The sequence below is a fragment of the Leptodactylus fuscus genome, chromosome 7 (assembly GCF_031893055.1).
Source record: "Leptodactylus fuscus isolate aLepFus1 chromosome 7, aLepFus1.hap2, whole genome shotgun sequence".
Lineage (NCBI taxonomy): Eukaryota > Metazoa > Chordata > Amphibia > Anura > Leptodactylidae > Leptodactylus > Leptodactylus fuscus.
Genome location: NC_134271.1, coordinates 151,516,931 through 151,538,539, shown reverse-complemented (window position 1 = coordinate 151,538,539; position 21,609 = coordinate 151,516,931). Strand labels below are relative to the sequence as shown.

General features: G+C 45.4%; 1 protein-coding gene across 1 annotated transcript in view; it reads left to right on the top strand.

Annotated features, from left to right (window-relative positions):
• The first annotated feature begins 511 nt into the window (after positions 1-511).
• LOC142214639 (NACHT, LRR and PYD domains-containing protein 6-like) overlaps positions 512-21,609 on the top strand; it is a 55,515-nt gene continuing 34,417 nt past the window's right edge. The window contains exons 1-5 of the mRNA XM_075283577.1: positions 512-614; positions 767-930; positions 1,277-1,448; positions 14,306-14,371; positions 18,333-20,028. Of these exons, the coding sequence (XP_075139678.1) occupies positions 512-614; positions 767-930; positions 1,277-1,448; positions 14,306-14,371; positions 18,333-20,028 (2,201 nt within the window). The remainder of the gene's footprint in view (positions 615-766; positions 931-1,276; positions 1,449-14,305; positions 14,372-18,332; positions 20,029-21,609) is intronic.

Here is a 21,609-nt window from a genome sequence, read left to right as displayed (position 1 = left end):
TGGAGGAGCTGAAGCTCCGAGTTGCCAGCCAACGGCCTCAAAATCTTAATGATTTAGAGATGATCTGCAAAGAGGAGTGGACCAAAATTCCTCCTGACATGTCCGACATGTGCGCAAACCTCATCATCAACTACAAAAGACGTCTGATTGCTGTGCCTGACAACAAGGGTTTTACCACCAAGTATTAAGTCTTGTTTGCCAGAGGGGTCACATACTTATTTCTCTATGCAAAATGCAAATACATTTATAAAGTTTATACAATGTGGGGTTTTTTGGAATTTATTTTTGATATTCTCTCTCTCACTATTAAAATTAATCTACCCTACCAAGACTGAGTAAAGGCCCATACTGTTAACCGGACCTTAAAATTACCTGGGCTACCAAGTTAAAAGGTGGGAAATCACATGTCCTGGTACTTGGCTAAAGACAGCACACGCCTGTCACCAAAGTGTATGAAATGACTAATGGAAGTCAGTCCGCGGGTGTAGCAATGGTAATAGATACTATAGCAATGGCCATTCTGGAAATCCGGCTGGACCCAAAGACAGATATAGCAGAGCACCCGGCATCAAGCTTTCCAAGGCCTCAATATAAGTGGGTTACATCTCACCTCAGTAATGAAGTATCATACGGGAGGTGGAGAGGACACAACTAAGCATCCTGATTTTTTGGAAAATTTCAGTGAGCTGTAGATTTCTTAATAAAATGCCGCCAGTCTTCTGCAGGTTCTAGAAGACTTCATTCTTGTGTCTCTGTCATTTCCTAGATGATAAGCCTCAGGAGTTTCACCAGAAGCTTTGTCAGTATAAAGATCATGTCCTGAGGATGACGTATGAATATTTCCAGGATGATCTGCTCTACATTGTGGAGAACTTGAATCCTCAAACACTTCTGAGTAAGCTGAAATCCCAGAATATTCCAGATCTTGAGGTGAGAAGACATGACTGGCCAATGTTAGATACAAGTGTCCCATGTGTTATAGGAACAGCGGACGCCATGTAACTTTCCTATTGTTTCCAAGAGGCTGAAATTGAATTGTGTTTCATATCAAAGTAAAACATAGAAGGATTTCTATTGTAGTAGAAGACGACAGCAGCTTGTATGTAATGGAGAACATCCCAAAAGGTCCAGACTGGCTCCTTCCCCACACACATACATTAAGGAATCATTAAATCTTTCTCTGGACCAACACAATATAGGGACGTCTGGCATGAAATAATTGTGGGGTGCGCTATTTGTATTCTGACCCTTACATGTGACATTTATTGTGTTCTAGGGATATCTGAGTATGGAAAATGATAGAAAAAGATTTGCCCAGACTTTACTACAGGATATTTTCAAAAAAAGAAGAGAAGCTGTGATAGCATTGTGGGTCAGTCAATACAGCTTACAGAAGAATCATAGTTCCCTTGGCCTGCGCGCTGTACTGGAGGAGCTCCGTGAGAGAGGTAAGATTGTGTATAAGGGCCAGTTCACATTAGCGTTCAGCTTCAGTCCGGAAGAAGTCCGCATGAGGAACCCCCCGAACGGAATACCAATGCTAATGCAAGCGCTGTGCAGTTAAGCACATGGACCTCATAGACTATAAAGGGGTCCGTGTGCTTGCCGCAAACTGTCCGCACGAAACTGTCATACATGCCTTCACCACATTGTAGCATTGTGTTAGATACAGGGGTCTGCGGCCAGCACTGTGGCTTCGCAGTACTGGAGTTCTGGGTTTGAATCCAACCAGGGACAACATCTACATGGAGACATATTGATAGAGAACTTGTGAGCCTCCATGGGACAATGACTTCTTCTTGTTCTGTAGAATAAGTTGGTACTATTAGTAATAATACATTTTTATGAGGGGTATAAGAGGGTATGGGTTAGGTGAAAATGGTGAATATAGGCACATGTGGGTGTAAACTGATTTTTGGGCAGACGGTAGCGCATGGAAGGGAAGGAGCGACACTGGGCTTTTGAACAGCAGATTTTGCTGGAATAGCTTTAATGTGCCATGTCTCATTTGCAGTGCCTTTAGTGTACCAAAACAATGGAAACCCCCCAAAAGTGACCCCATTTTATAAACTACACCCCTCACAGAATTCATCAAGGGGTATAGTGAGCATTTTGACCCTACAGCTGTTTCACAGATTTTACGAACATTGGAATGTATAAATGAAAAATGACTAAAATGTCACTTTATCCCCAAAGTTTTCATTTTCACAAGGGGTTAAAGGAGAAAAAGCCCCCCACAGTTTGTTACACATTTTCTCCTGAACACGGAAATACCCCATATGTGGCCATAATCTGCTGTATGGGAACATGGCGGGGCTCAGAATGGAAAGAGCGCCATTTGGCTTTTGAAGGGCAGATTTTGCTGGAATATTTCTCAGGGGCCATGTCACATTTGCAGAGCCCCTAGAGTACCAATACAGTGGAAACCCCTCAAACCCCATCAAGGAATGTATCAATGGGTATTATGATTTTGAGACTAAAAATGCTCCCCCGAAAATAGAAAATTTAAATTTTTAAAGAAATGTGACATTTCGATGCCCAATACGTTGCACCCACTTTGTGTTGTCAGAGACCTGCACTACTAAAACTATTAAGGGGCCAACCCGAGGGGCAAAAAATGATATATGTGGGTATAAACTGCTGCTTGGGCACATAGCAGGGCTCAGAAGGGAAGAAGCACTGCGCTTTTTAGCTTTTGGGGTACAGATTTAGAGGGACTTTCTGGGCGCCATGTTGTTTTTGCAGAGCACTGGAGTTGAGAGTAAACTGGAATTCCCCAAGAAGTGACCCCATTTTGTAGGGGCAATTTTAGGGTCTCTGCAAGTGTCATGGCATCCAAAAACCAAACCGTCTAAGTCTGTGCTCCAAAAACCAAATAACCCTTCTTCCCTTCTGTGTCCGGCTGTGCCCTAATATCAGTATATAACACATATGACATTACGTCCATTATCCGGGGTACACCAGTGTCATACATGTGCCCTAATATCAGTATATACCACATATGACATTACATACGTTATCCCGGGTACACCAGTGTCATACATGTGTCATACACTGCATTTTGGGCACACAGCAGGGCGCAGAAGGGAAGGAGCGCGATGCGGCTTTTGGAGTACAGATTCAGATGTTTGGTATCTGGACGCCATGTCATGTTTATAGAGCCTGTAAGGAACCAGAAAAGTGGATTCCCCAAAGGAGTGACCCCAGTTTGAAAACTGCACCTCTCAAAGAATTTATCAGGGGGTGTAGTGAGTATTAGTATCCCAGACGTGACTGCACAGCGGATGGCGAAGAGGGAATATATAAGCTGTGCGGAGAACATTGCAAACACCAAATTCCCTACTATGTCCCATTAGCTCCTATGATTGGGGGAGTCACTCTGGGGATCACTTGGGGGGTCATTTCTGGTGTCTGTTCCCTCATAATCTGTAAATGGGGGGATGTCCCCTGATATTCGCTCACACAGCTTATATATTCCATACCTCCCAACTTTTGAAGAACCGAAAGAGGGACAAAATGTGCGGCGCGCTGCAAATTTAGCCCCGCCCACTTTTGTGTTGACCCCGCCCACTCGTTAATTTTTCATGTGCCCGCACACAGTATAATCCTCCTACAGTCACCCGTAAATTATATGTCCCCCCTCTATCTCTCCCCCAGTTTCATATACACCCTTCATCTGCCCCGTTTCATGTCCCTCTTCCATCTCTGCCCCCAGATTCATGTCCCTCCATCTCTGCCCCCAGATTCATGTCCCCACATCTCTGCCCCCAGATTCATGTCCCCCCATCTCTGCCCCCAGATTCATGTCCCTCCATCTCTGCCCCCAGATTCATGTCCCTCCATCTCTGCCCCCAGATTCATGTCCTCTCCATCTCTTCCCCCAGATTCATGTCCCCCATCTCTGCCCCCAGATTCATGTCCCCCATCTCTGCCCTCAGATTCATGTCCTCTCCATCTCTACCCCCAGATTTATGTCCCCCATCTCTGCCCCCAGTTTCATGTCCACTCCATCTCTGCCCCCAGATTCATGTCCCTCCATCTCTGCCCCCAGATTCATGTCCCCTCCATCTCTGCCCCCAGATTCATGTCCCCTCCATCTCTGCCCCCAGATTCATGTCCCACATCTCTGCTCCCAGATTCATGTCCCACATCTCTGCCCCCAGATTCATGTCCCACATCTCTGCCCCCAGATTCCTGTCCCTCCATCTCTGCCCCCAGATTCATGTCCCCCATCTCTGCCCCCAGATTCATGTCCTCTCCATCTCTGCCCACAGTGTCATTCCGTCCTCTCCTTCATCTGCCCCCAGATTCACGTTCCACCTCCACATTAAACTTACCTTCTCCTCCGCTCCCTCGCCGCTCTCTGCCCGCCTCTCTCGCTGACACATGCGGCTGAAGCAAGGAGCTGACACAGGTCAGCTCCTCGCTTCGCCGCTGCCCGCCTCTCTCCCTGACACATGCGGCTGAAGCTGCTCGCTTCGCCGCTGCGTCTCTCTCTCGCTGACACATGCGGCTGAAGCGAGGAGCTGACCTGTGTCATTTTAATGCTAATGAGGTTTGCAGGCTGCATCCAGCAGCTTGACAACAATACCGTTGTACACCAGCAGGGGTGTCCTGAACAATGCAATGCATTGCAATCGTAATGTATTGCTATGTATTGCATAATCGTGCCAGTGCTATTGCAGGCTACGTAGCATAGCCTGCAGCAGCCTGGACACACTGAGCTGTGTGAGAGGCGTGGGAGAGCTAGCGACTGCTATAGGAACCTTCGCAGCGGCAGCTTAGCCCAGTGTAGGCAGTGGAGATGAGAAGGAGGATGCCTTCGCGCAGCGAGGGACAGACGGGAGCCGTGGGACAGGTAAGAGAAGGTGGCGGAGGACGCAAAGTTGGCAGGAACCGGAGATGTGAAGGGGGTAGCGCAGTGTATGCGCGATTGTGTAAGGGAAGGGCTATGGTGGGCGTACGGCTACCGGCCATCTGGCAGACGGAAAGTGCCGGCATGTGCCGTAGTACAAGAGGGTATGACGGCCAAGAGCAGAGGCAGTGTGAGCGGTGGTGTGTGAGGAAGCGTCGGCTATGGCGGCGGGTTACCATAGGAACATCAGTGGCATGGGCCGTAGCAAGGGGGGGTGAAGTGAGGTGCAAGTGACTGGGAGGTGTGTTTGCGGAGGAGAAGTGGAAGGATAGGGTACTGAGGGAGAGGGGTAAGGTTATCATGGAGCGTAAGGTGTTGGCACAGCGGAGTAGAGAGGGCAGAGGTCCTGGCCGTGTTAGAGTGGTACGTGAACTTACCAGTGTCGGGCTGGTGGATGGATCGTGCAGAGGAAACAGCAGGGAGGTGATAGCGGCGGGTACTGTTGAAGGCTGGAGGCAGGATTTTGTGTGCTGCGGCCTAAGGTGGAGGCGCAAAATGGTGGCGTGCTAGTAACACGTTGTGTATGTGTGCAAAGTGCGCATGCTCCTGTGAAGCTAGTGGAGTAGTGTGGTGGGCGGTGGCGCGGATCCTCCCAGCGGTGGGGGTCAGCAAACATGGCTGGTCCAGAGAGTGACAGAGGTATGCTCCTGCAGGATGGTGAAGGTGAGGGTGAAATTATATGTGAATGTGAGTGTGTGGGGTTAGGGGCTAAGCTGTAGGGGGTAATGTGAAGTTTAGGGGCTTGCTATGGTCCAAAGTGTGTGAGATTGCAGAGAAGGTGATGTCAGTTTGTTTTTTGTGGGGTTCGTGTGGAAAACATATGTGGGTTATTGTTTTCAAAAGTAGCCTATTGCGCAATCCTGTGTAGTAACTATGTTTGTGGAAAATTTCAGCCAAATCGGTGGAGTGGTTTTTGCGTGATTGACCGCCAAACATCCGAACATCCAAAGTCACAAACCCACAAACATTTCACATTTATAATATTAATAGGATTAACCCCTTAGCGACCTTTGACGTACTATTACTTCATGGGAGCTTGGTACTTAGCGACCCATGAGGTAATAGTACGTCATGGTTATAAATAGTCTCCGTGTCTCAAGAGACGCTAACTGTAAGAAGGTTGCTGCTGTCCATGACAGCTGTCTGCTGTCTGCTGTCTGCCTTCTCCACGTGAATCGGGAGGTTTAACCCCCTCCCTGCCACTTAGATCGCAGAAAATGACCGATCTATTCAGATCGGTAAATTTCAGCTTTCCGGCAGCTTTCCGGCACAGATCATTGGATCTGCGCCGGCAGATGTCAGTAAAAGTGACAGGGATTGGAGGTATACATACCACCAATCCCTTTCGAGTGTTTGGGGGGCGTACAGTGGCGCCAACCCTCCAGATGTTGCAATTGGTTGATCGGCACGTGTCACGGCCGATCAACCAATTGCAGGCTTGCAGGACAGTGTTAACCGGGGGTCACTTTGCTTCCCATGTCAGTTCCCCTGGGACTTGCGAGCAGAGTAGACCTCCGTGCTGCCCTGTGAGCCTTCTGTGCGTTACTGCTGCTGCTGCGTGTCTTCAGTGACATATTTGATCTGATCAGAGCTCCGTCGCTGCTGCTGCCAGCCACCCTCTCCTGTCATTCCTAAAAATCTCCCCCCAGCCACTCCACCCTCCCATCCCCATTCCCATCCCCTTCCCATCCCCCCTCTCCACCAACCTCTGATCTCACGTCTGGCTGCATCAGCTCCTAAAAAGTTCTGCAATCTGCACCTAGCCAGTGGGTGCAGAACAGAGCCTCCCTCCCCCTTCTTCCTAACTGCTGGTAAAATTAACACTTTACCAGCAGAACTTTTTTTGGAAAGCCCTTCTTGGGTTTTTTTTGTTTTTTTTTAGTTAGTTTCTGCAATAAAGATATAGTGTGTGTGTGTGTATATATATATATATATATATATATATATATATATATATACACACTTCTATCTGTATTATTGCAGTTCAATTTTAGCTAGGAGAAGAATTTTTTTCTAAACTCAGTTTTTTTCTAAAGCGCAGTGATCAGTAACAAATAAACGTTACTGATCACATCTGTACTTTTTTGCGCACTTTTTTTGTAGTTAGATTTAGTAATAAAATATATATAGACTGCTCCGTCTATTTTATCTTTTATTAGTTCAATTTTAGTTAGAAGAAAAGAATCTTTTTTTTTTCCTTTGTGCTACTCAGCGCAGTGATCAGTAACAAATAAACGTTACTGATCACATCTGTACTTTTTTTGCAGGTTTTTTTTTTTTTTACATCAAATACACGTGTTAAAGCACAACACACACCCCACACTTTGAATTTTCAATAAAGTTTCAAGAAATAAAGTTTTATATACTCAAGTAAAACACCACACACACACAAAAATGTCCCAACAGTCCCAATCATCCCAAAGAAGGTTTTCAGTAGAAGAGGCGTACGCCATACTGGCCTCTGACACTGATACCGCCAGCGAGGGAGAAGAGGAAAATGCCTCATTCCTTTATTTTTCCTCTTCTTCCTCCTCCTCCTCCTCATCCAGTGATGAGCAACCCCAAAGGAGGCGCCCCAGAACAATTGCTGAGTTAGTTGCCCCACCTGTAGAGCCCATGTGGATCCCACCCTCAGAAAATTATGAGCCTCAGCTTCCTGACTTTGTTGCCCGGTCAGGAATACAAATTGAGACTGAGGGCTTCAGAGAAAATGACTTTTTCAAAATCTTTTTCTCTGATGAGTTTGTAGATCTTATGGTGGCCCAAACGAATTTGTACGCCGTACAATTTTTGGAACAAAATGCCACCTCTTCCTATGCCAGGCCACAGAACTGGACCCCAGTAAATGCAGCAGAAATGAAGATTTTCTGGGGTCTTATTCTGCATATGGGCATAGTGAAAAAACCTAAAATTCGTCAGTATTGGAGTACAGACGTCTTGCACAACACTCCAATCTATCGAATGGCTATGTCCAGGAAGCGGTTTGAAAGTATCTAGAGATGAGCGAACAGTGTTCTATCGAACATATGTTCGATCGGATATCAGGGTGTTCGCCATGTTCGAATCGAATCGAACACCGCGTGGTAAAGTGCGCCAAAATTCGATTCCCCTCCCACCTTCCCTGGCGCCTTTTTTGCACCAATAACAGCGCAGGGGAGGTGGGACAGGAACTACGACACTGGGGGCATTGAAAAAAATTGGAAAAAGTCATTGGCTGCCGAAATCAGGTGATTTCCATTTTAGACAAATAGTGGATTTCAAATCCGGGTCATATGAGAATGTGAACTTTGTGACTATGAGACAGGGATAGCTGTACAGGCAGGGATAGCTAGGGATAACCTTTATTTAGGGGGGAATGTTATTAAAAATAACTTTTTGGGGCTCTATCGGGTGTGTAATTGTGATTTTTGTGAGATAAACTTTTTCCCATAGGGATGCATTGGCCAGCGCTGATTGGCCAGAGTATGGAACTCGACCAATCAGCGCTGGCTCTGCTGGAGGAGGAGGAGTCTAAGATCGCTCCACACCAGTCTCCATTCAGGTCCGACCTTAGACTCCGCCTCCTCCGGCAGAGCCAGCGCTGATTGGCCGAAGGCTGGCCAATGCATTCCTATGCGAATGCAGAGACTTAGCAGTGCTGAGTCAGTTTTGCTCAACTACACATCTGATGCACACTTGGCTCTGCTACATCAGATGTAGCAATCTGATGTAGCAGAGCCGAGGGTGCACTAGAACCCCTGTGCAAACTCAGTTCACGCTAATAGAATGCATTGGCCAGCGCTGATTGGCCAATGCATTCTATTAGCCCGATGAAGTAGAGCTGAATGTGTGTGCTAAGCACACACATTCAGCACTGCTTCATCACGCCAATACAATGCATTAGCCAGTGCTGATTGGCCAGAGTACGGAATTCGGCCAATCAGCGCTGGCTCTGCTGGAGGAGGCGGAGTCTAAGATCGCTCCACACCAGTCTCCATTCAGGTCCGACCTTAGACTCCGCCTCCTCCAGCAGAGCCAGCGCTGATTGGCCAGAGTACGGAATTCGGCCAATCAGCACTGGCTATTGCATTGTATTGGCGTGATGAAGCAGTGCTGAATGTGTGTGCTTAGCACACACATTCAGCTCTACTTCATCGGGCTAATAGAATGCATTGGCCAGCGCTGATTGGCCGAATTCCGTACTCTGGCCAATCAGCACTGGCTAATGCATTGTATTGGCGTGATGAAGCAGTGCTGAATGTGTGTGCTTAGCACACACATTCAGCTCTACTTCATCGGGCTAATAGAATGCATTGGCCAATCAGCGCTGGCCTATGCATTCTATTAGCGTGAACTGAGTTTGCACAGGGGTTCTAGTGCACCCTCGGCTCTGCTACATCAGATTGCTACATCTGATGTAGCAGTGCCGAGTGTGCATCAGATGTGTAGTTGAGCAAAACTGACTCAGCACTGCTAAGTCTCTGCATTCGCATAGGAATGCATTGGCCAGCCTTCGGCCAATCAGCGCTGGCTCTGCCGGAGGAGGCGGAGTCTAAGGTCGGACCTGAATGGAGACTGGTGTGGAGCGATCTTAGACTCCGCCTCCTCCAGCAGAGCCAGCGCTGATTGGTCGAGTTCCGTACTCTGGCCAATCAGCACTGGCCAATGCATTTCTATGGGGAAAAGTTAGCTTGCGAAAATCGCAAACTGACAGGGATTTCCATGAAATAAAGTGACTTTTATGCCCCCAGACATGCTTCCCCTGCTGTCCCAGTGTCATTCCAGGGTGTTGGTATCATTTCCTGGGGTGTCATAGTGGACTTGGTGACCCTCCAGACACGGATTTGGGTTTCCCCCTTAACGAGTTTATGTTCCCCATAGACTATAATGGGGTTCGAAACCCATTCGAACACTCGAACATTGAGCGGCTGTTCGAATCGAATTTCGAACCTCGAACATTTTAGTGTTCGCTCATCTCTAAAAGTATCCTAAAGTTCCTTCATTATAATGATAATTCCCAGTGCCCGCCCCAAGATGCCCCAAATTTTGACCGCTTATACAAAGTTAGGCCAGTTATTGAACACTTTAGTACCAAATTTGCAGAGTCCTACATCCCTGATCAGAACATTGCAATTGATGAGTCTCTGATCAGTTTCAAAGGGAGGCTAAAATTCCACCAATACTTGCCCAGTAAGCGGGCACGGTATGGCATTAAAATGTATAAGCTATGTGAGAGCAGTTCAGGATACACTTATAAATTTAGGGTGTATGAAGGAAGGGACACAAGGATTGAGCCCCCAGACTGCCCCCCAATCCTAGGAGTTAGTGGGAAAATTGTGTGGGATTTGATGCACCCACTGCTGGACAAGGGTTATCACCTCTATGTGGATAACTTTTACACCAGCATCCCACTCTTTAGGTCCCTGAGTTCTAGAGGAACTGCAGCTTGTGGGACTGTGCGCAGAAATCTCAGAGGCCTCCCTAGGGCACATATTGAGCAGCGCCTCAGAAAGGGTGAGAGTAGTGCCGTCTGCAATGAGAATATGCTGCTGGTCAAGTATAGGGACAAGAGGGATGTCCTTGTACTGACCACAGCTAATGGCAGCGGCAGCACCTCTGTCCCTCTGCGTGGCACCAGTACCACTGTCTCCAAGCCAGACTGCATCCTGGCATACAATAAGTACATGGGAGGGGTTGATCTATCTGATCAAGTCCCAAAGCCCTACAGTGCCATGCGAAAAACAAGAGTGTGGTACAAAAAGCTGGTCGTGCACATGGTTCAGATGGCATTGTATAACTCTTACGTGCTATCACGATGTGCAGGCCACACAGGAACTTTCCTTGAGTTTCAGGAGACAATTATCAAGACCCTGATATTTGGGGACCTAGAAGTGCCAGGCCCCAGTACTTCTGAAACTCAAGGTTCCCGTATTGTACCAGGGCAACATTTTCCCGGTGAAGTCCCCCAAACTGCTAAAAAAGGGAAAACTCAGAAAAGATGCAGAGTGTGTTACAAAAGAGGAATAAGGAGAGACACCATTTATCAGTGTGACACCTGCCCTGATAAACCTGGCCTGTGCATGAAGGAGTGCTTTAGATTGTACCACACTTCCATGGAATATTAATTTTAGAATTTATTTTCCATGGAATATCGCCTCCTTATACCATCACGTACTCTGCACACAATTACTTTCATCCGGTTATGCAGTAATTTCTGGATAATAAATTATTGCCATACAAGCTGCATCCAAATGTTTGCTATACTTGGGTGCAATTTAACACTGACGTCACTGAAGTCAAGGGGTCTAGTTTCCAAAATGGGGTCACATTTTTGGGGGCTTTCACTGTTTTGGCACTTCAAGGCCTCTACAAATGTGACATGGTAACTAAAACCAATTGCAGCCAAATCTACCCTCCAACTATTGTTCTCTCCCACTGTGTGACCATACATCACTTTACGTCCACATGTGGGGCATTTCTGTAGTTGGGAGAAAATGCTTGACAATTTGTGGGGTGCATTTTCTCTTTTAACCCCTTGTGGAAATGCAAAATTTGGGGTTAAAGCAGCATTTTATAGCAAAAAATGTTACTTTTCCTTTTGTTGGGCCAATTCTGTTACACTCCTGTAGGGTCAAAGGGCTCACTATACCCCTTGATAAATTCCTTGAGGGGTCTAGTTTCCAAAATGGGGTGACATTTTGGGGGTTTCCCCTGTTTTGGCACCTTGGGGGCTCTGCAAACGGGACATGGCGCCTGAAAAGTATTCTAGCAAAATCTGGCCTACAAAATCCAATTAGCGCTCCATCCGTTCTGAGAGCGACCGTGTGCCCGTACATTAGGGTACCAGCACATATGGGGTATTGTCGTGTTCGGGAGAAATTGTGTAACAAAATTTGGGGTGCAGTTTCTCCTTTAACCCTTAGTAAATGTGTAAATTCTAGGGCTAAATGAATATATTAGTGACAGAAATTGAAAAATGTAAATTTGACCTCCATTTTGTTTTAATTGTTGTGAAATGCTGAAAGGGTTAAGAAACTTTCTAGCTGCTGTTTTAGATTCTTTCAGGAGTGCAGTTTTTAGAATGGGGTGACTTTTGGGGGGTTTTATTAGAGAGGCCTTTCAATTTCCCTTCAGAACTGAACTAGTCCCTTGAAAAATGTGTTTTGGAAATTTTCTTGAAAATTTGGAAAATTACTGCTTGACTTGTAAGCCTTATAATTTCTGAAAAAAATGAAAGGGTGCTTAAAATTTGATTGCCACATAAATATGAGACATGGCTAATTATATTTATGAAAAAATTTGGGTAGTATGACTTTCTATTTGAAAGGCTTGCAATTTCAAAGTTTGAAAACTGCATTTTTTTCAAAATTTTCACCAAATTTCCTATTTTTTCATAATTAAATACAAAACATATTGTCGAAAATTTACTACTGACATGAAGTACAATGTTTTACGAAAAAACAATCTCAGAATCACTTGTGTAAGTTAAAGCGTCTCAAAGTTATTGACATTTAAAGTGACACATGTCAGTTTTGAAAAAAGAGGCCTGGTCCTTAAGTCACTTTTGGGCTGTGTCTCTATGGGGTTAATTGTTTTCAAACACTTTTTTTTTAACACTTTTTTTTAACTTTTTCATGTGTCCCTTGGATTAGTGATGATTTCATCACTAATCCTCTATTATAGAGTGAGACACAGGCTCCACATGTCTCACTCTGCAAACAGGAAGTGAGCTGTGCGGACGGCACAGACTCGCTTCCAGAAGACCCCGGCAGGATGAAAGAGGTAAGTGGGGCTCAGGGCTGCCTGGGGTCACTAACCAGACCCCAGGCTACATAATAGAGATACCGACACCCCCCGATCTCGCCGTAGGGGTGCCGAGGGGGGAGATCGCGAAACCGCTTGTTTGCCGTGATCATGTTTGATCACGGCAATCAAGGGGTTAAAACCTTCGATCGGTGAAAGCACCTACTGAAGGTTATGGAAAAGGGTGAGATCTGTCAGTAACAGCTCTCACTCGTTTCCAATTCCGCCCGCTCAGGTAGTGAGCGGGCGGAATAGCCATGACGCACTATTACCTCATGGTGCGCTAAGTACCTAGCGCCCATGAGGTAATAGTACGTCAAAGGTCGCTAAGGGGTTAAAAAAAAATCAATTAGAAGTTAGACATGGGGAGGGGGATTCGTTTAGGGATTAATTTTCAATTTATCCTGAACAACCCCTTTAATGAGTTAATAGAGTCAGGCTGTGTGTAATATAGTCTCAGTATAAATACTCCTGTTCTGTGAAGACCTCAGTGGTTTGTCAGAGGACACTAGTGAACAAACAGCATCATGGAGACCAAGAAACTCAGCAGACAGCTCAGAGATAAAGTTGTGGAGAAGTGTAAAGAAGCATTAGGTTATAAAAACATTTCCCAAGCTTTTAGCATCTCGAGGAGCCCTGCTCGATCCATCATCCAAAAATGGAAAAAGTATTCTACAACTACAAACCTACCAAGACACATCCACCTAAACTAACAGATCGAGCAAGGAGATCACTGGTCAGATAAGCAGCCAAGAGGCCCATGGTCACTCTGGAGGAGCTACAGAAATCCACAGCTCAGGTACAGGAGAATCTGTCCACAGGACATCCAGAAGTGGTGTACTCCACAAATCTGACCTCTATGTAGGGGGCAAGAAGAAAACCCTGGTTGAAAGAAAGATATAAGAAGTTCCATTTGCAGTTTGCCACAAGCCACAGAGGGGACACAGCAAACATGTGGAAGAAGGTGCTCTGGTCAGAGGAAACCAGTTGAACTTTTTGGCGTAAATGCAAAGCGCTGAGTGTGGTGGAAAAGTAACCCTGCTCATCCCCCGAACACCCTGTCCCCCACTGTGACACATAGGGGGCAGCATCATGCTGGGGGAGGCTTTTCTCAGCAGGGACAGAGAAGATGGTCAGATACGATGGGAAGATGGATGGAGCTAAATACAGGGCAATCCTGGAAGAAAACCTGAGACTGGAGGCTGCAAAACACTTGAGAATGGGAAAGAGATTCCAGCAAGACAATGACCCGAAACCTCCAACCCAAGCCCCAGTGACTGGTTTAGATCACAGAATATTCTGGGGTTAGCATGGCCCAGTCACAGTCCAGACTGAAATTCCATTGAGAATCTGTGGCAAGACATGAAAATTTCTGTTCACAGATGCTCCATCCAAAGCTGAGACCGAGCCCACAAAACTTACAGTTGGAATTGCAGTGAACAGTGGCGCTACAAAGTATTGATATAGGGGGGCTGAAGACTTTTGCACATCACACTTTTCAGATTTTTATTGGATTACAGTTGTGATAACCTTGTATCATTCTCCTTCCACTTCACAGTTATCTGATTCTTTGTTTTGGTTATCACTGAAAATTTTTTCCCTTATTAGGTGACGAACTGGTGCAGGAAATAAATCTGGATAAAGATGGCCACAAACTAACCACAGAACTCAGTGGTAAGTGTGTGGGAATGTAAGTGCTCAGGGGTCCTATACTTACAGGATCAACAACAGCTAAATGTAAAGGTCACCGGAATCAAATGGTGTTTTACCTTTTAGAATCGGGGCGTCTATCGCTGAGATATCACTGACTGTGTTAACATGTAAATGAGCTCTTTGGATCTAGGGGATATTGTCACTCCTTGGGGAGAGACCACCATATAGGTGTGTGGAGACTTATTAAGCCTTTAGCACTCCACTTCGCAAGGGACTATGGGAAGAATATGCAAATCAGCCTCAGTGTTGGAAGACAGATTTGCATATTCTTCCCATGGTTCCTTGCGAGGTGGAGTGCTAAAGGCTTAATAAGTCTCCACACACCTATATGGTGGTCTCTCCCTAAGGAGTGACAATATCCCCTTAACCCTGTCTAAGCCTTTCACCTCTACCAGGTTATAGTCCTCTCTACATCAAGCTGACGAGATGCAAGTACATCGAAACGGCCGTCCTCAATTGAGAGACTATACCTGGTAATAATCCCAGCGTCATTGCAAACCAAAGGCCTCTTGGAAGGTCGAGCATGATGTTAAAGGGAGCAGCCTTTATTGGGTTGTTTCACTGAAATCCTGTCTTCCTAATTACATCAGGGAAGACAGGCTTGCACATTCCAGTGAGCGCCCTCTATTGGTTTGCAACACTGAGGCAGCAACTGACTTCCCAATTACATCATGGAAGACAGATTTGCATATTCTTCCCATGACCTCTTTGGATCTAGGCATCTAGACAATCTGAAAATCCTCCGGAGAGGAGGGGGTCAGGAATCCCACTTCTGAGTCTTTGTGGAGTAGCTGGTGTTGGGGTGGCAGGCAGAAAGTTTTGCAATGCCAATTGGTTTCCTGTATACCACTAGAGTTATAGTGAGGAGAGTAAAGCTGGCCCCTGAGCCTGGGAAAATGCAGGTGATGATGGCGTATCCAGTCCTGACTTAGCACCTGAGGACTGTGCGGTTTCTTGCAGCAGTATACGGTATTTACGGAATCAGGGGCTTCTGAAAGAGTTCTTCTAGAGAGGATCTGTTCCATGAATGTAGATTAATCATTATTAGAGATGAGCGAGTAGTATTCGATTGAGTAGGTATTCGATCGAATACTACGGTATTCGAAATACTCGTACTCGATCGAGCACCACTCGCTATTCGAATGGAAAAGTTTGATGCAGAACCAGCATTGATTGGCCGAATGCTATACAGTCGGCCAATCAACGCTGGTTCTTCTCCTACCTTTAGAAGTCTTCTCCGTGCAGCATCCCCACGGTGTCTTCCGGCTCTGAATTCACTCTGCCAGGCATCGGGCTTGGCAGAGCCAACTGCGCATGCCTGCTTGTAGTGCGGGCATGCGCAGTCGGCTCTGCCCAGGCCCGATGCCTGACAGAGTGAATGAAGAGCCAGAAGATGCTGGGGGGACGCTGAAAGGAGAAGACTTCTCGGAGGATCCAGCCCGACCCTCACTCGTGGACTTGGTAAGTATAATTTGATCGAACGTTGCCTACCCCTGAAACGAACATATTCCCCCCATAGACTATAATAGGGTTCGATATTCAATTCGAGTAGTGGAATATTGAGGGGCTACTGGAAACGAATATCGAACCTCGGACATTTTACTGTTCGCTCATCTCTAATCATTATATTATATGGGGGCCTGGGACGGGACTCTCTAAAGTCACATCTGTTCTATGTATCAGGCCACAATCCCTGATACTAATGTTTTACAGGTTTGTAAAGATTTATTTTTTCTGTTTTGCTACTTTTGCATAATAACCATTTAAAAAACAAACACAATTTTTCTTTTTCCATGTCATTTGCTTTCAAGAGACCTAAGTCTTCTGGGAAGTCATCTTTTCAGCTCGATCAGCAATTGAGGACTTTAGATTTTTATACATTTTCTGCGATTCCAAGCTTTTTTTTTCCTGGTTATCCAGCCATTTCTTTCTGTCACTTTGCCCTCCTTTGAACACCTGACACCTACTATGGCTTAGCCCAGAGCCCCTGCAATCTTGTGTCTACGGCCTTCCCCTCTCACCTTCTGCCCTTACCTTCTTAGGCCTGGTTCACATCTCTGTTCAGTATTCAGTTCCCCCGAACAGAATAACGAACGCATTGACAAGCGTTGAGACTATGAAAGAACACGGACCATATAGGCTAGAATAGGGTCCGTGTGTTTTCCGTGCGGTGTCCACACGGAACATGCAAAGAGAAAAGTAGTTCATAAACTTGTTTCCTCTCCACATAACTCATACGGAAAACACACGGATCCCATAGACTATGATGGGCCCCATAGACTACACAGACCCCATAGACCAGACCTGGGCAATGTACGTCCCTCTGACTGATTCAGTCCGGCCCGCATAGCTTGACTAGGGGGGCGTGTCTAGGGGGCGTGTCTTACTCTCGGCTGGACAGTGCAAGAAGATGGAGATGTGTGGTGTGTGTCTTAAGGTACTGAGAGGGGAGGGAAGGGGATGTGAGATGCATGGTGGAGAGTGTGCGTGTGTGTCTATGTCTGTCTGTGTCTCAGTAACCTAGGGGCAGAGATGGAGGGGGAAGATGAAACTGGGGGCAGATTTAGGGGGGCCATGAAACTGGGGGAGAGATGGAGGGGGGAACATGAAACTGGGGGAGAGATGGAAGTGGGACATGAAATGGGGCAGATGAAGAGGGATATGAAACTGGGGAGAAATGGAGAGGGGGACATGAAACTGGGAGTAGATGAAGGGGGCACCTAAACTGGGGACAACTGGAGGGGACATTAAACAGTGGAGGTATCTGGAGGGGGACCTGTCTGCCTCTAGTTGTCCCCAGTTTAATGTCACCCTCTAGCTACCCCTACGGTTTAATGTCTTCTTCCAGCTGCCCGAGTTTAATGTGACCCTCTAGTTGCCCCCCCCTCCCCGTTTAATGTCCCACTTTATCTGCCATTAATTTATTTTTCCCCTCCAGCTGCTCCAGTTTCATATCCCCTCTAGTTTCCCCCAGTTTAAACTGAGGCACCAGGAGAGGGACTTAATACTGCGGGACAGTTGGAAGGGAACATTACAATGTTGGGACATATAATGTACGGGTGACTGTAGGAGGATTATACTTTGTGGGGGCACATGGAAAGATGATTGAGAATGGGTGGAGTCAACATAGAAGTGGGTGGAGCTGAATTTGCAGCAGCCCTCTAGAATAGTTTCAATTTCTTATGCGGCCCCATGGGAAAATTAATTGCCCACCCCTGCCATAGACTATAATGAGCTTTCATTTCTCACCGCTTGTCAATGCATTCAGCGCACCATCACCATCGATGGTCAGGCTCTGCCCCCTGGACAAGCTTTTTATACAACATATTATATCACACACCGTAAGAAAATGAGAGGCGGGGACTGAGAGGCTAGCAGATGTTGCTATAATGTTACAGACAGCGTCTGAGTCATACAGACATGTTTGCTCTGTATTTTCTGTTAGCGGCCATTTTTTTTCGTAGCGTGCCATTTTTGTTTGTTTGAAGCAAATCACCATTTGTTCAGTTTTATTAAAAGTTCACAGTTTGGAATATTCAGGTCAGATCCGGTATGTTACAAACCAATTTGCCCATGTCTGACACCTGGCAATTCTGTAGGGGTTTTCAACGCAGCAGTCACCTCATTTACATCACAGACAGGGTGACAATAGAAGATCTACTCTCCTCCCTGCAGAGAGCATGTCTAGAAAACTTTCATAGACCTCAGTGACATAGACGAGAAACTCAGGCAAGATGACCATCCCCATTATCAAATACAGAAAACAGAATAATATATATATATATATATATATATATATATATATATATATATATATTGTCTATACACTTTCTATAAGGTTATTAACTATGTTACTATGTAAATGTCAGAAAGTGTATTATTTCAGCTTCATATTTTCATATTTATTTTATTATTTTCATAGATGCCCTGAACAGTCACAAAGCGAATTTGTATCAGAATACGAACCATCTTATAGAGAACAAACCTCCGGGATGTAACCTGCAAGAGGAAAGTTTCTCCTTCCCTACACGTTATGTGAACCTCATCATTGTCTCCACTGATCACTTTAGGGAACGTTCTAAGAATGAGCTCATAGAGACCGGGGCAAGACATGAGGAATATTTAAAGGAAAAGCAAAATAAATTACAACACCTTTCCCCAAACAAGATGTTCCGTTGGTGCCACCGATCCGGACTTGTACCACATATGGTAATGGTGAGCGGAGTGCCCGGCATAGGGAAGACCACACTGATGCAGAAGTTTGTCTATGACTGGGTGAAGGGCGATCTCTATCAAAGATTCTCTTTTGTCTTTTTCTTTAAATTCCGAAAACTGAACAGACTGGATAAGGTTAGTCTGGAGACCATGATCCTTCATCAGTACCCATATCTGGAGGAGCAGCTGGAGAACATCTTACAAGATCCAGAGAAACTTCTCTTTATATTTGATGGATTAGATGAAAGCAATCATACAATGGATTTCACATCACGTGACTTGTGCTCTCATCCTAAACAGCTCGGACATTGTGGTCAGATTGTGGTTAGTTTGGTGAGAAAGTCTCTTCTTACTGGTTGTTCTGTCCTAATGACCAGTCGCCCAACCAGACTGGCGTCAATTGATTGTAGTGTTTTTCAGAGAATAGTAGAAATCACTGGGTTTTTTCCAGAAGAACGACAGATTTACTTTGAGAATTTCTTCTCCAACCCTGAACTGTCAGAAAAGGCTTTTACTTATGTGAAGGAGAATGCCACCTTGTACACGTTCTGTTACCTCCCGTCCTACTGCTGGATCATCTGTACTGTATTATCCAGGAGCTTCCAGACAACAAGTAGTGACCAGCAGGTGACATTATTACCCAGAACAGTGACACAACTCTTTGCCATATTTGTCGCCAACATTATGTCCAATCACAGCCTGGAGAAAAGTGACGCTCAGAAGATCCTGCAGTCCATCGGATGGATGGCAGAACATGGCGTCATGAATCAGCAGATTATTTTTGAGGATCGAGATCTGGATTCTTTCTATGTGGACAATAAGTCAAAGCTCTTATCAAGTTTTCTGATGGAATCGGAGGAACCTGTGACCTATTCCTTCTTACATCTCACTGTTCAGGAATTCTTCTCGGCCTTGGTCCATTATACTGATTATTCTCCAGAGAAGTTACAGAAATCACTAGAAGAAGCCAAATCCTATCCTGATGGACGTGGTGAGATGTTTCTCCGCTTCCTGTGTGGTCTATCAGACGGCACCACCAGGTCAATACTAACTGGATACCTGGACAAACAAGTAGCTCAGGCCTCCAGAGATGTTATCACTTGGATGAAGAACCTCATTGTTGAACAGAGTCTAATGGAAACTGAAGACGGAAAGCAAAATTTTCTCCAGATATTTTACTATCTTTTTGAAACTCGGAACAAGGCTCTAGTTCAAGAATCTTTCCAATCTCTCCCAAATTTTGGCTTTACTGGAAATCAAATGTCGGCCCTAGACTGCACAGTGTTGGCATTCATCATGGAAACCTGCACACATATAGATGAACTTGATCTGCTTTGGTGTTCCTTAGACATTGAAGAATTTAAAAAACTCGCACCAGCTTTTCCTAAATTGAAGCGTCTTCGGTAAAATAGTTTTTTTATTTTATATATCTGTTATGTCTCCTATGCAAATCTATATGAGGACATCATAGCATAAAGGGGGCAGAGACACTGAATTTGGAATATATATTTTCATGTAAAAAAAACAGTTTACATTTTGCTGTGACTCTAAGGTTGTGTCCATATGTTGTGGGATTACAGTAATGTGCAAAAGTTTTAGGCAGAGTGGACTTAATGCTGCAAAATAAGAAAGGGAAGTGCTTTTAGATAAAGAAGGGTTAATAGTTTATTTTAGTCAATTAACAAAATGAAGTGAATGAAGAAAAGAGAGGTAGAATTACGCCTTACTAATAATTCGGTTTCATGATCCACCATGGCAGCACCAAAACCGGAGAGATTGACCCTTGACCCTTATAGGAATAGGAACACAGAGATTAAAAGCACCCTCCCCCCCTCAGTGGTTTTATAAATAGGATCACCCATATAAGGTACCCAGTGTTCGGGAGTATTTAAAATACAAGTAATTAAAATAGTATTTCAAATACTTGTCAGGTATTTGTATTTTGTAATTAAAATACTTTTAGGAAGTATTTTACATATTTTAATTTCTGTCTACATTCAAAACAAATTAAATTTGAAATTTAAATAACCTGCCTCACCACACTTAAAAAAAAACAAAAAAACAACAACAGCGTGAGTCACATCATCACTCTCGTTTCTCGTATCTCGTGTGAGGTGCGACTAGAAGAGGGAAAATTCCAGCGCGTTCCAGCGACGCAAGTCCGCCAGGTAGTGAAGCGTGATTTATTTCTAGTTTTTAATCATCCCGATCGCGTAATCCATTCCGTAAAATTACTTCAAAAATGGAGGAAAATTGTAATACCAATGAAGGGGACGCAACCGACAATGATTCAGATCTCGAAGACCCGCATCTCCCTGCAATTTTGGACGGAACTTTTTTCAAAATTAACAAGACTAAATCCGAAGCGGCAGGGGCAGGACAAAAAGTGTATGCTTACTGCAAGGGCTGTCATCACGGGTCAAATCAACGTCCTTAAGCACTTAAGGGTAAGTTAATTAATTACATCATGGTTTGGTTTTTATTTTACAATCCCCAACCCCAAAGCAAATTTTTAAAACCGGAGGTACGGTTTAGGGGTGCGTGAGCTGAAAGTGATAAAAGCCTTTTCCTTTTTTTTTTTTTTGGACAATTTATTTTTTACCACACTATTAAAAATGAAAATAAAAAGCTGATTTCAAATTACCGTAATAATTTAATATAATTCTAAAAATAAGCTATACCCGTGACTTCGTCCGCGTCCCCCTGACCTTTGCGCGAACCACCTGCAGCACAGGCCGTGGTCCCCCACGCCCCTTTCCTTGCGCCCGACCGGGCCCCTCCCACTCTAGTGGGACCCCCGGCTGCTGGCAGCCCCCCTCTTACCCCACTCCTGTGGACTTGGCCAGCTCCCTCTCCAACCCCCCGTCCCCAGCTCCATCTCCAACCGCCCCAGCTCCTTCTCCAACCCCCCCAGCTTTTTCTCCAACCCCCCCAGCTCCTTCACCAACCCCCCTCCCCCAGCTCCTTCACCAACCCCCCCAGCT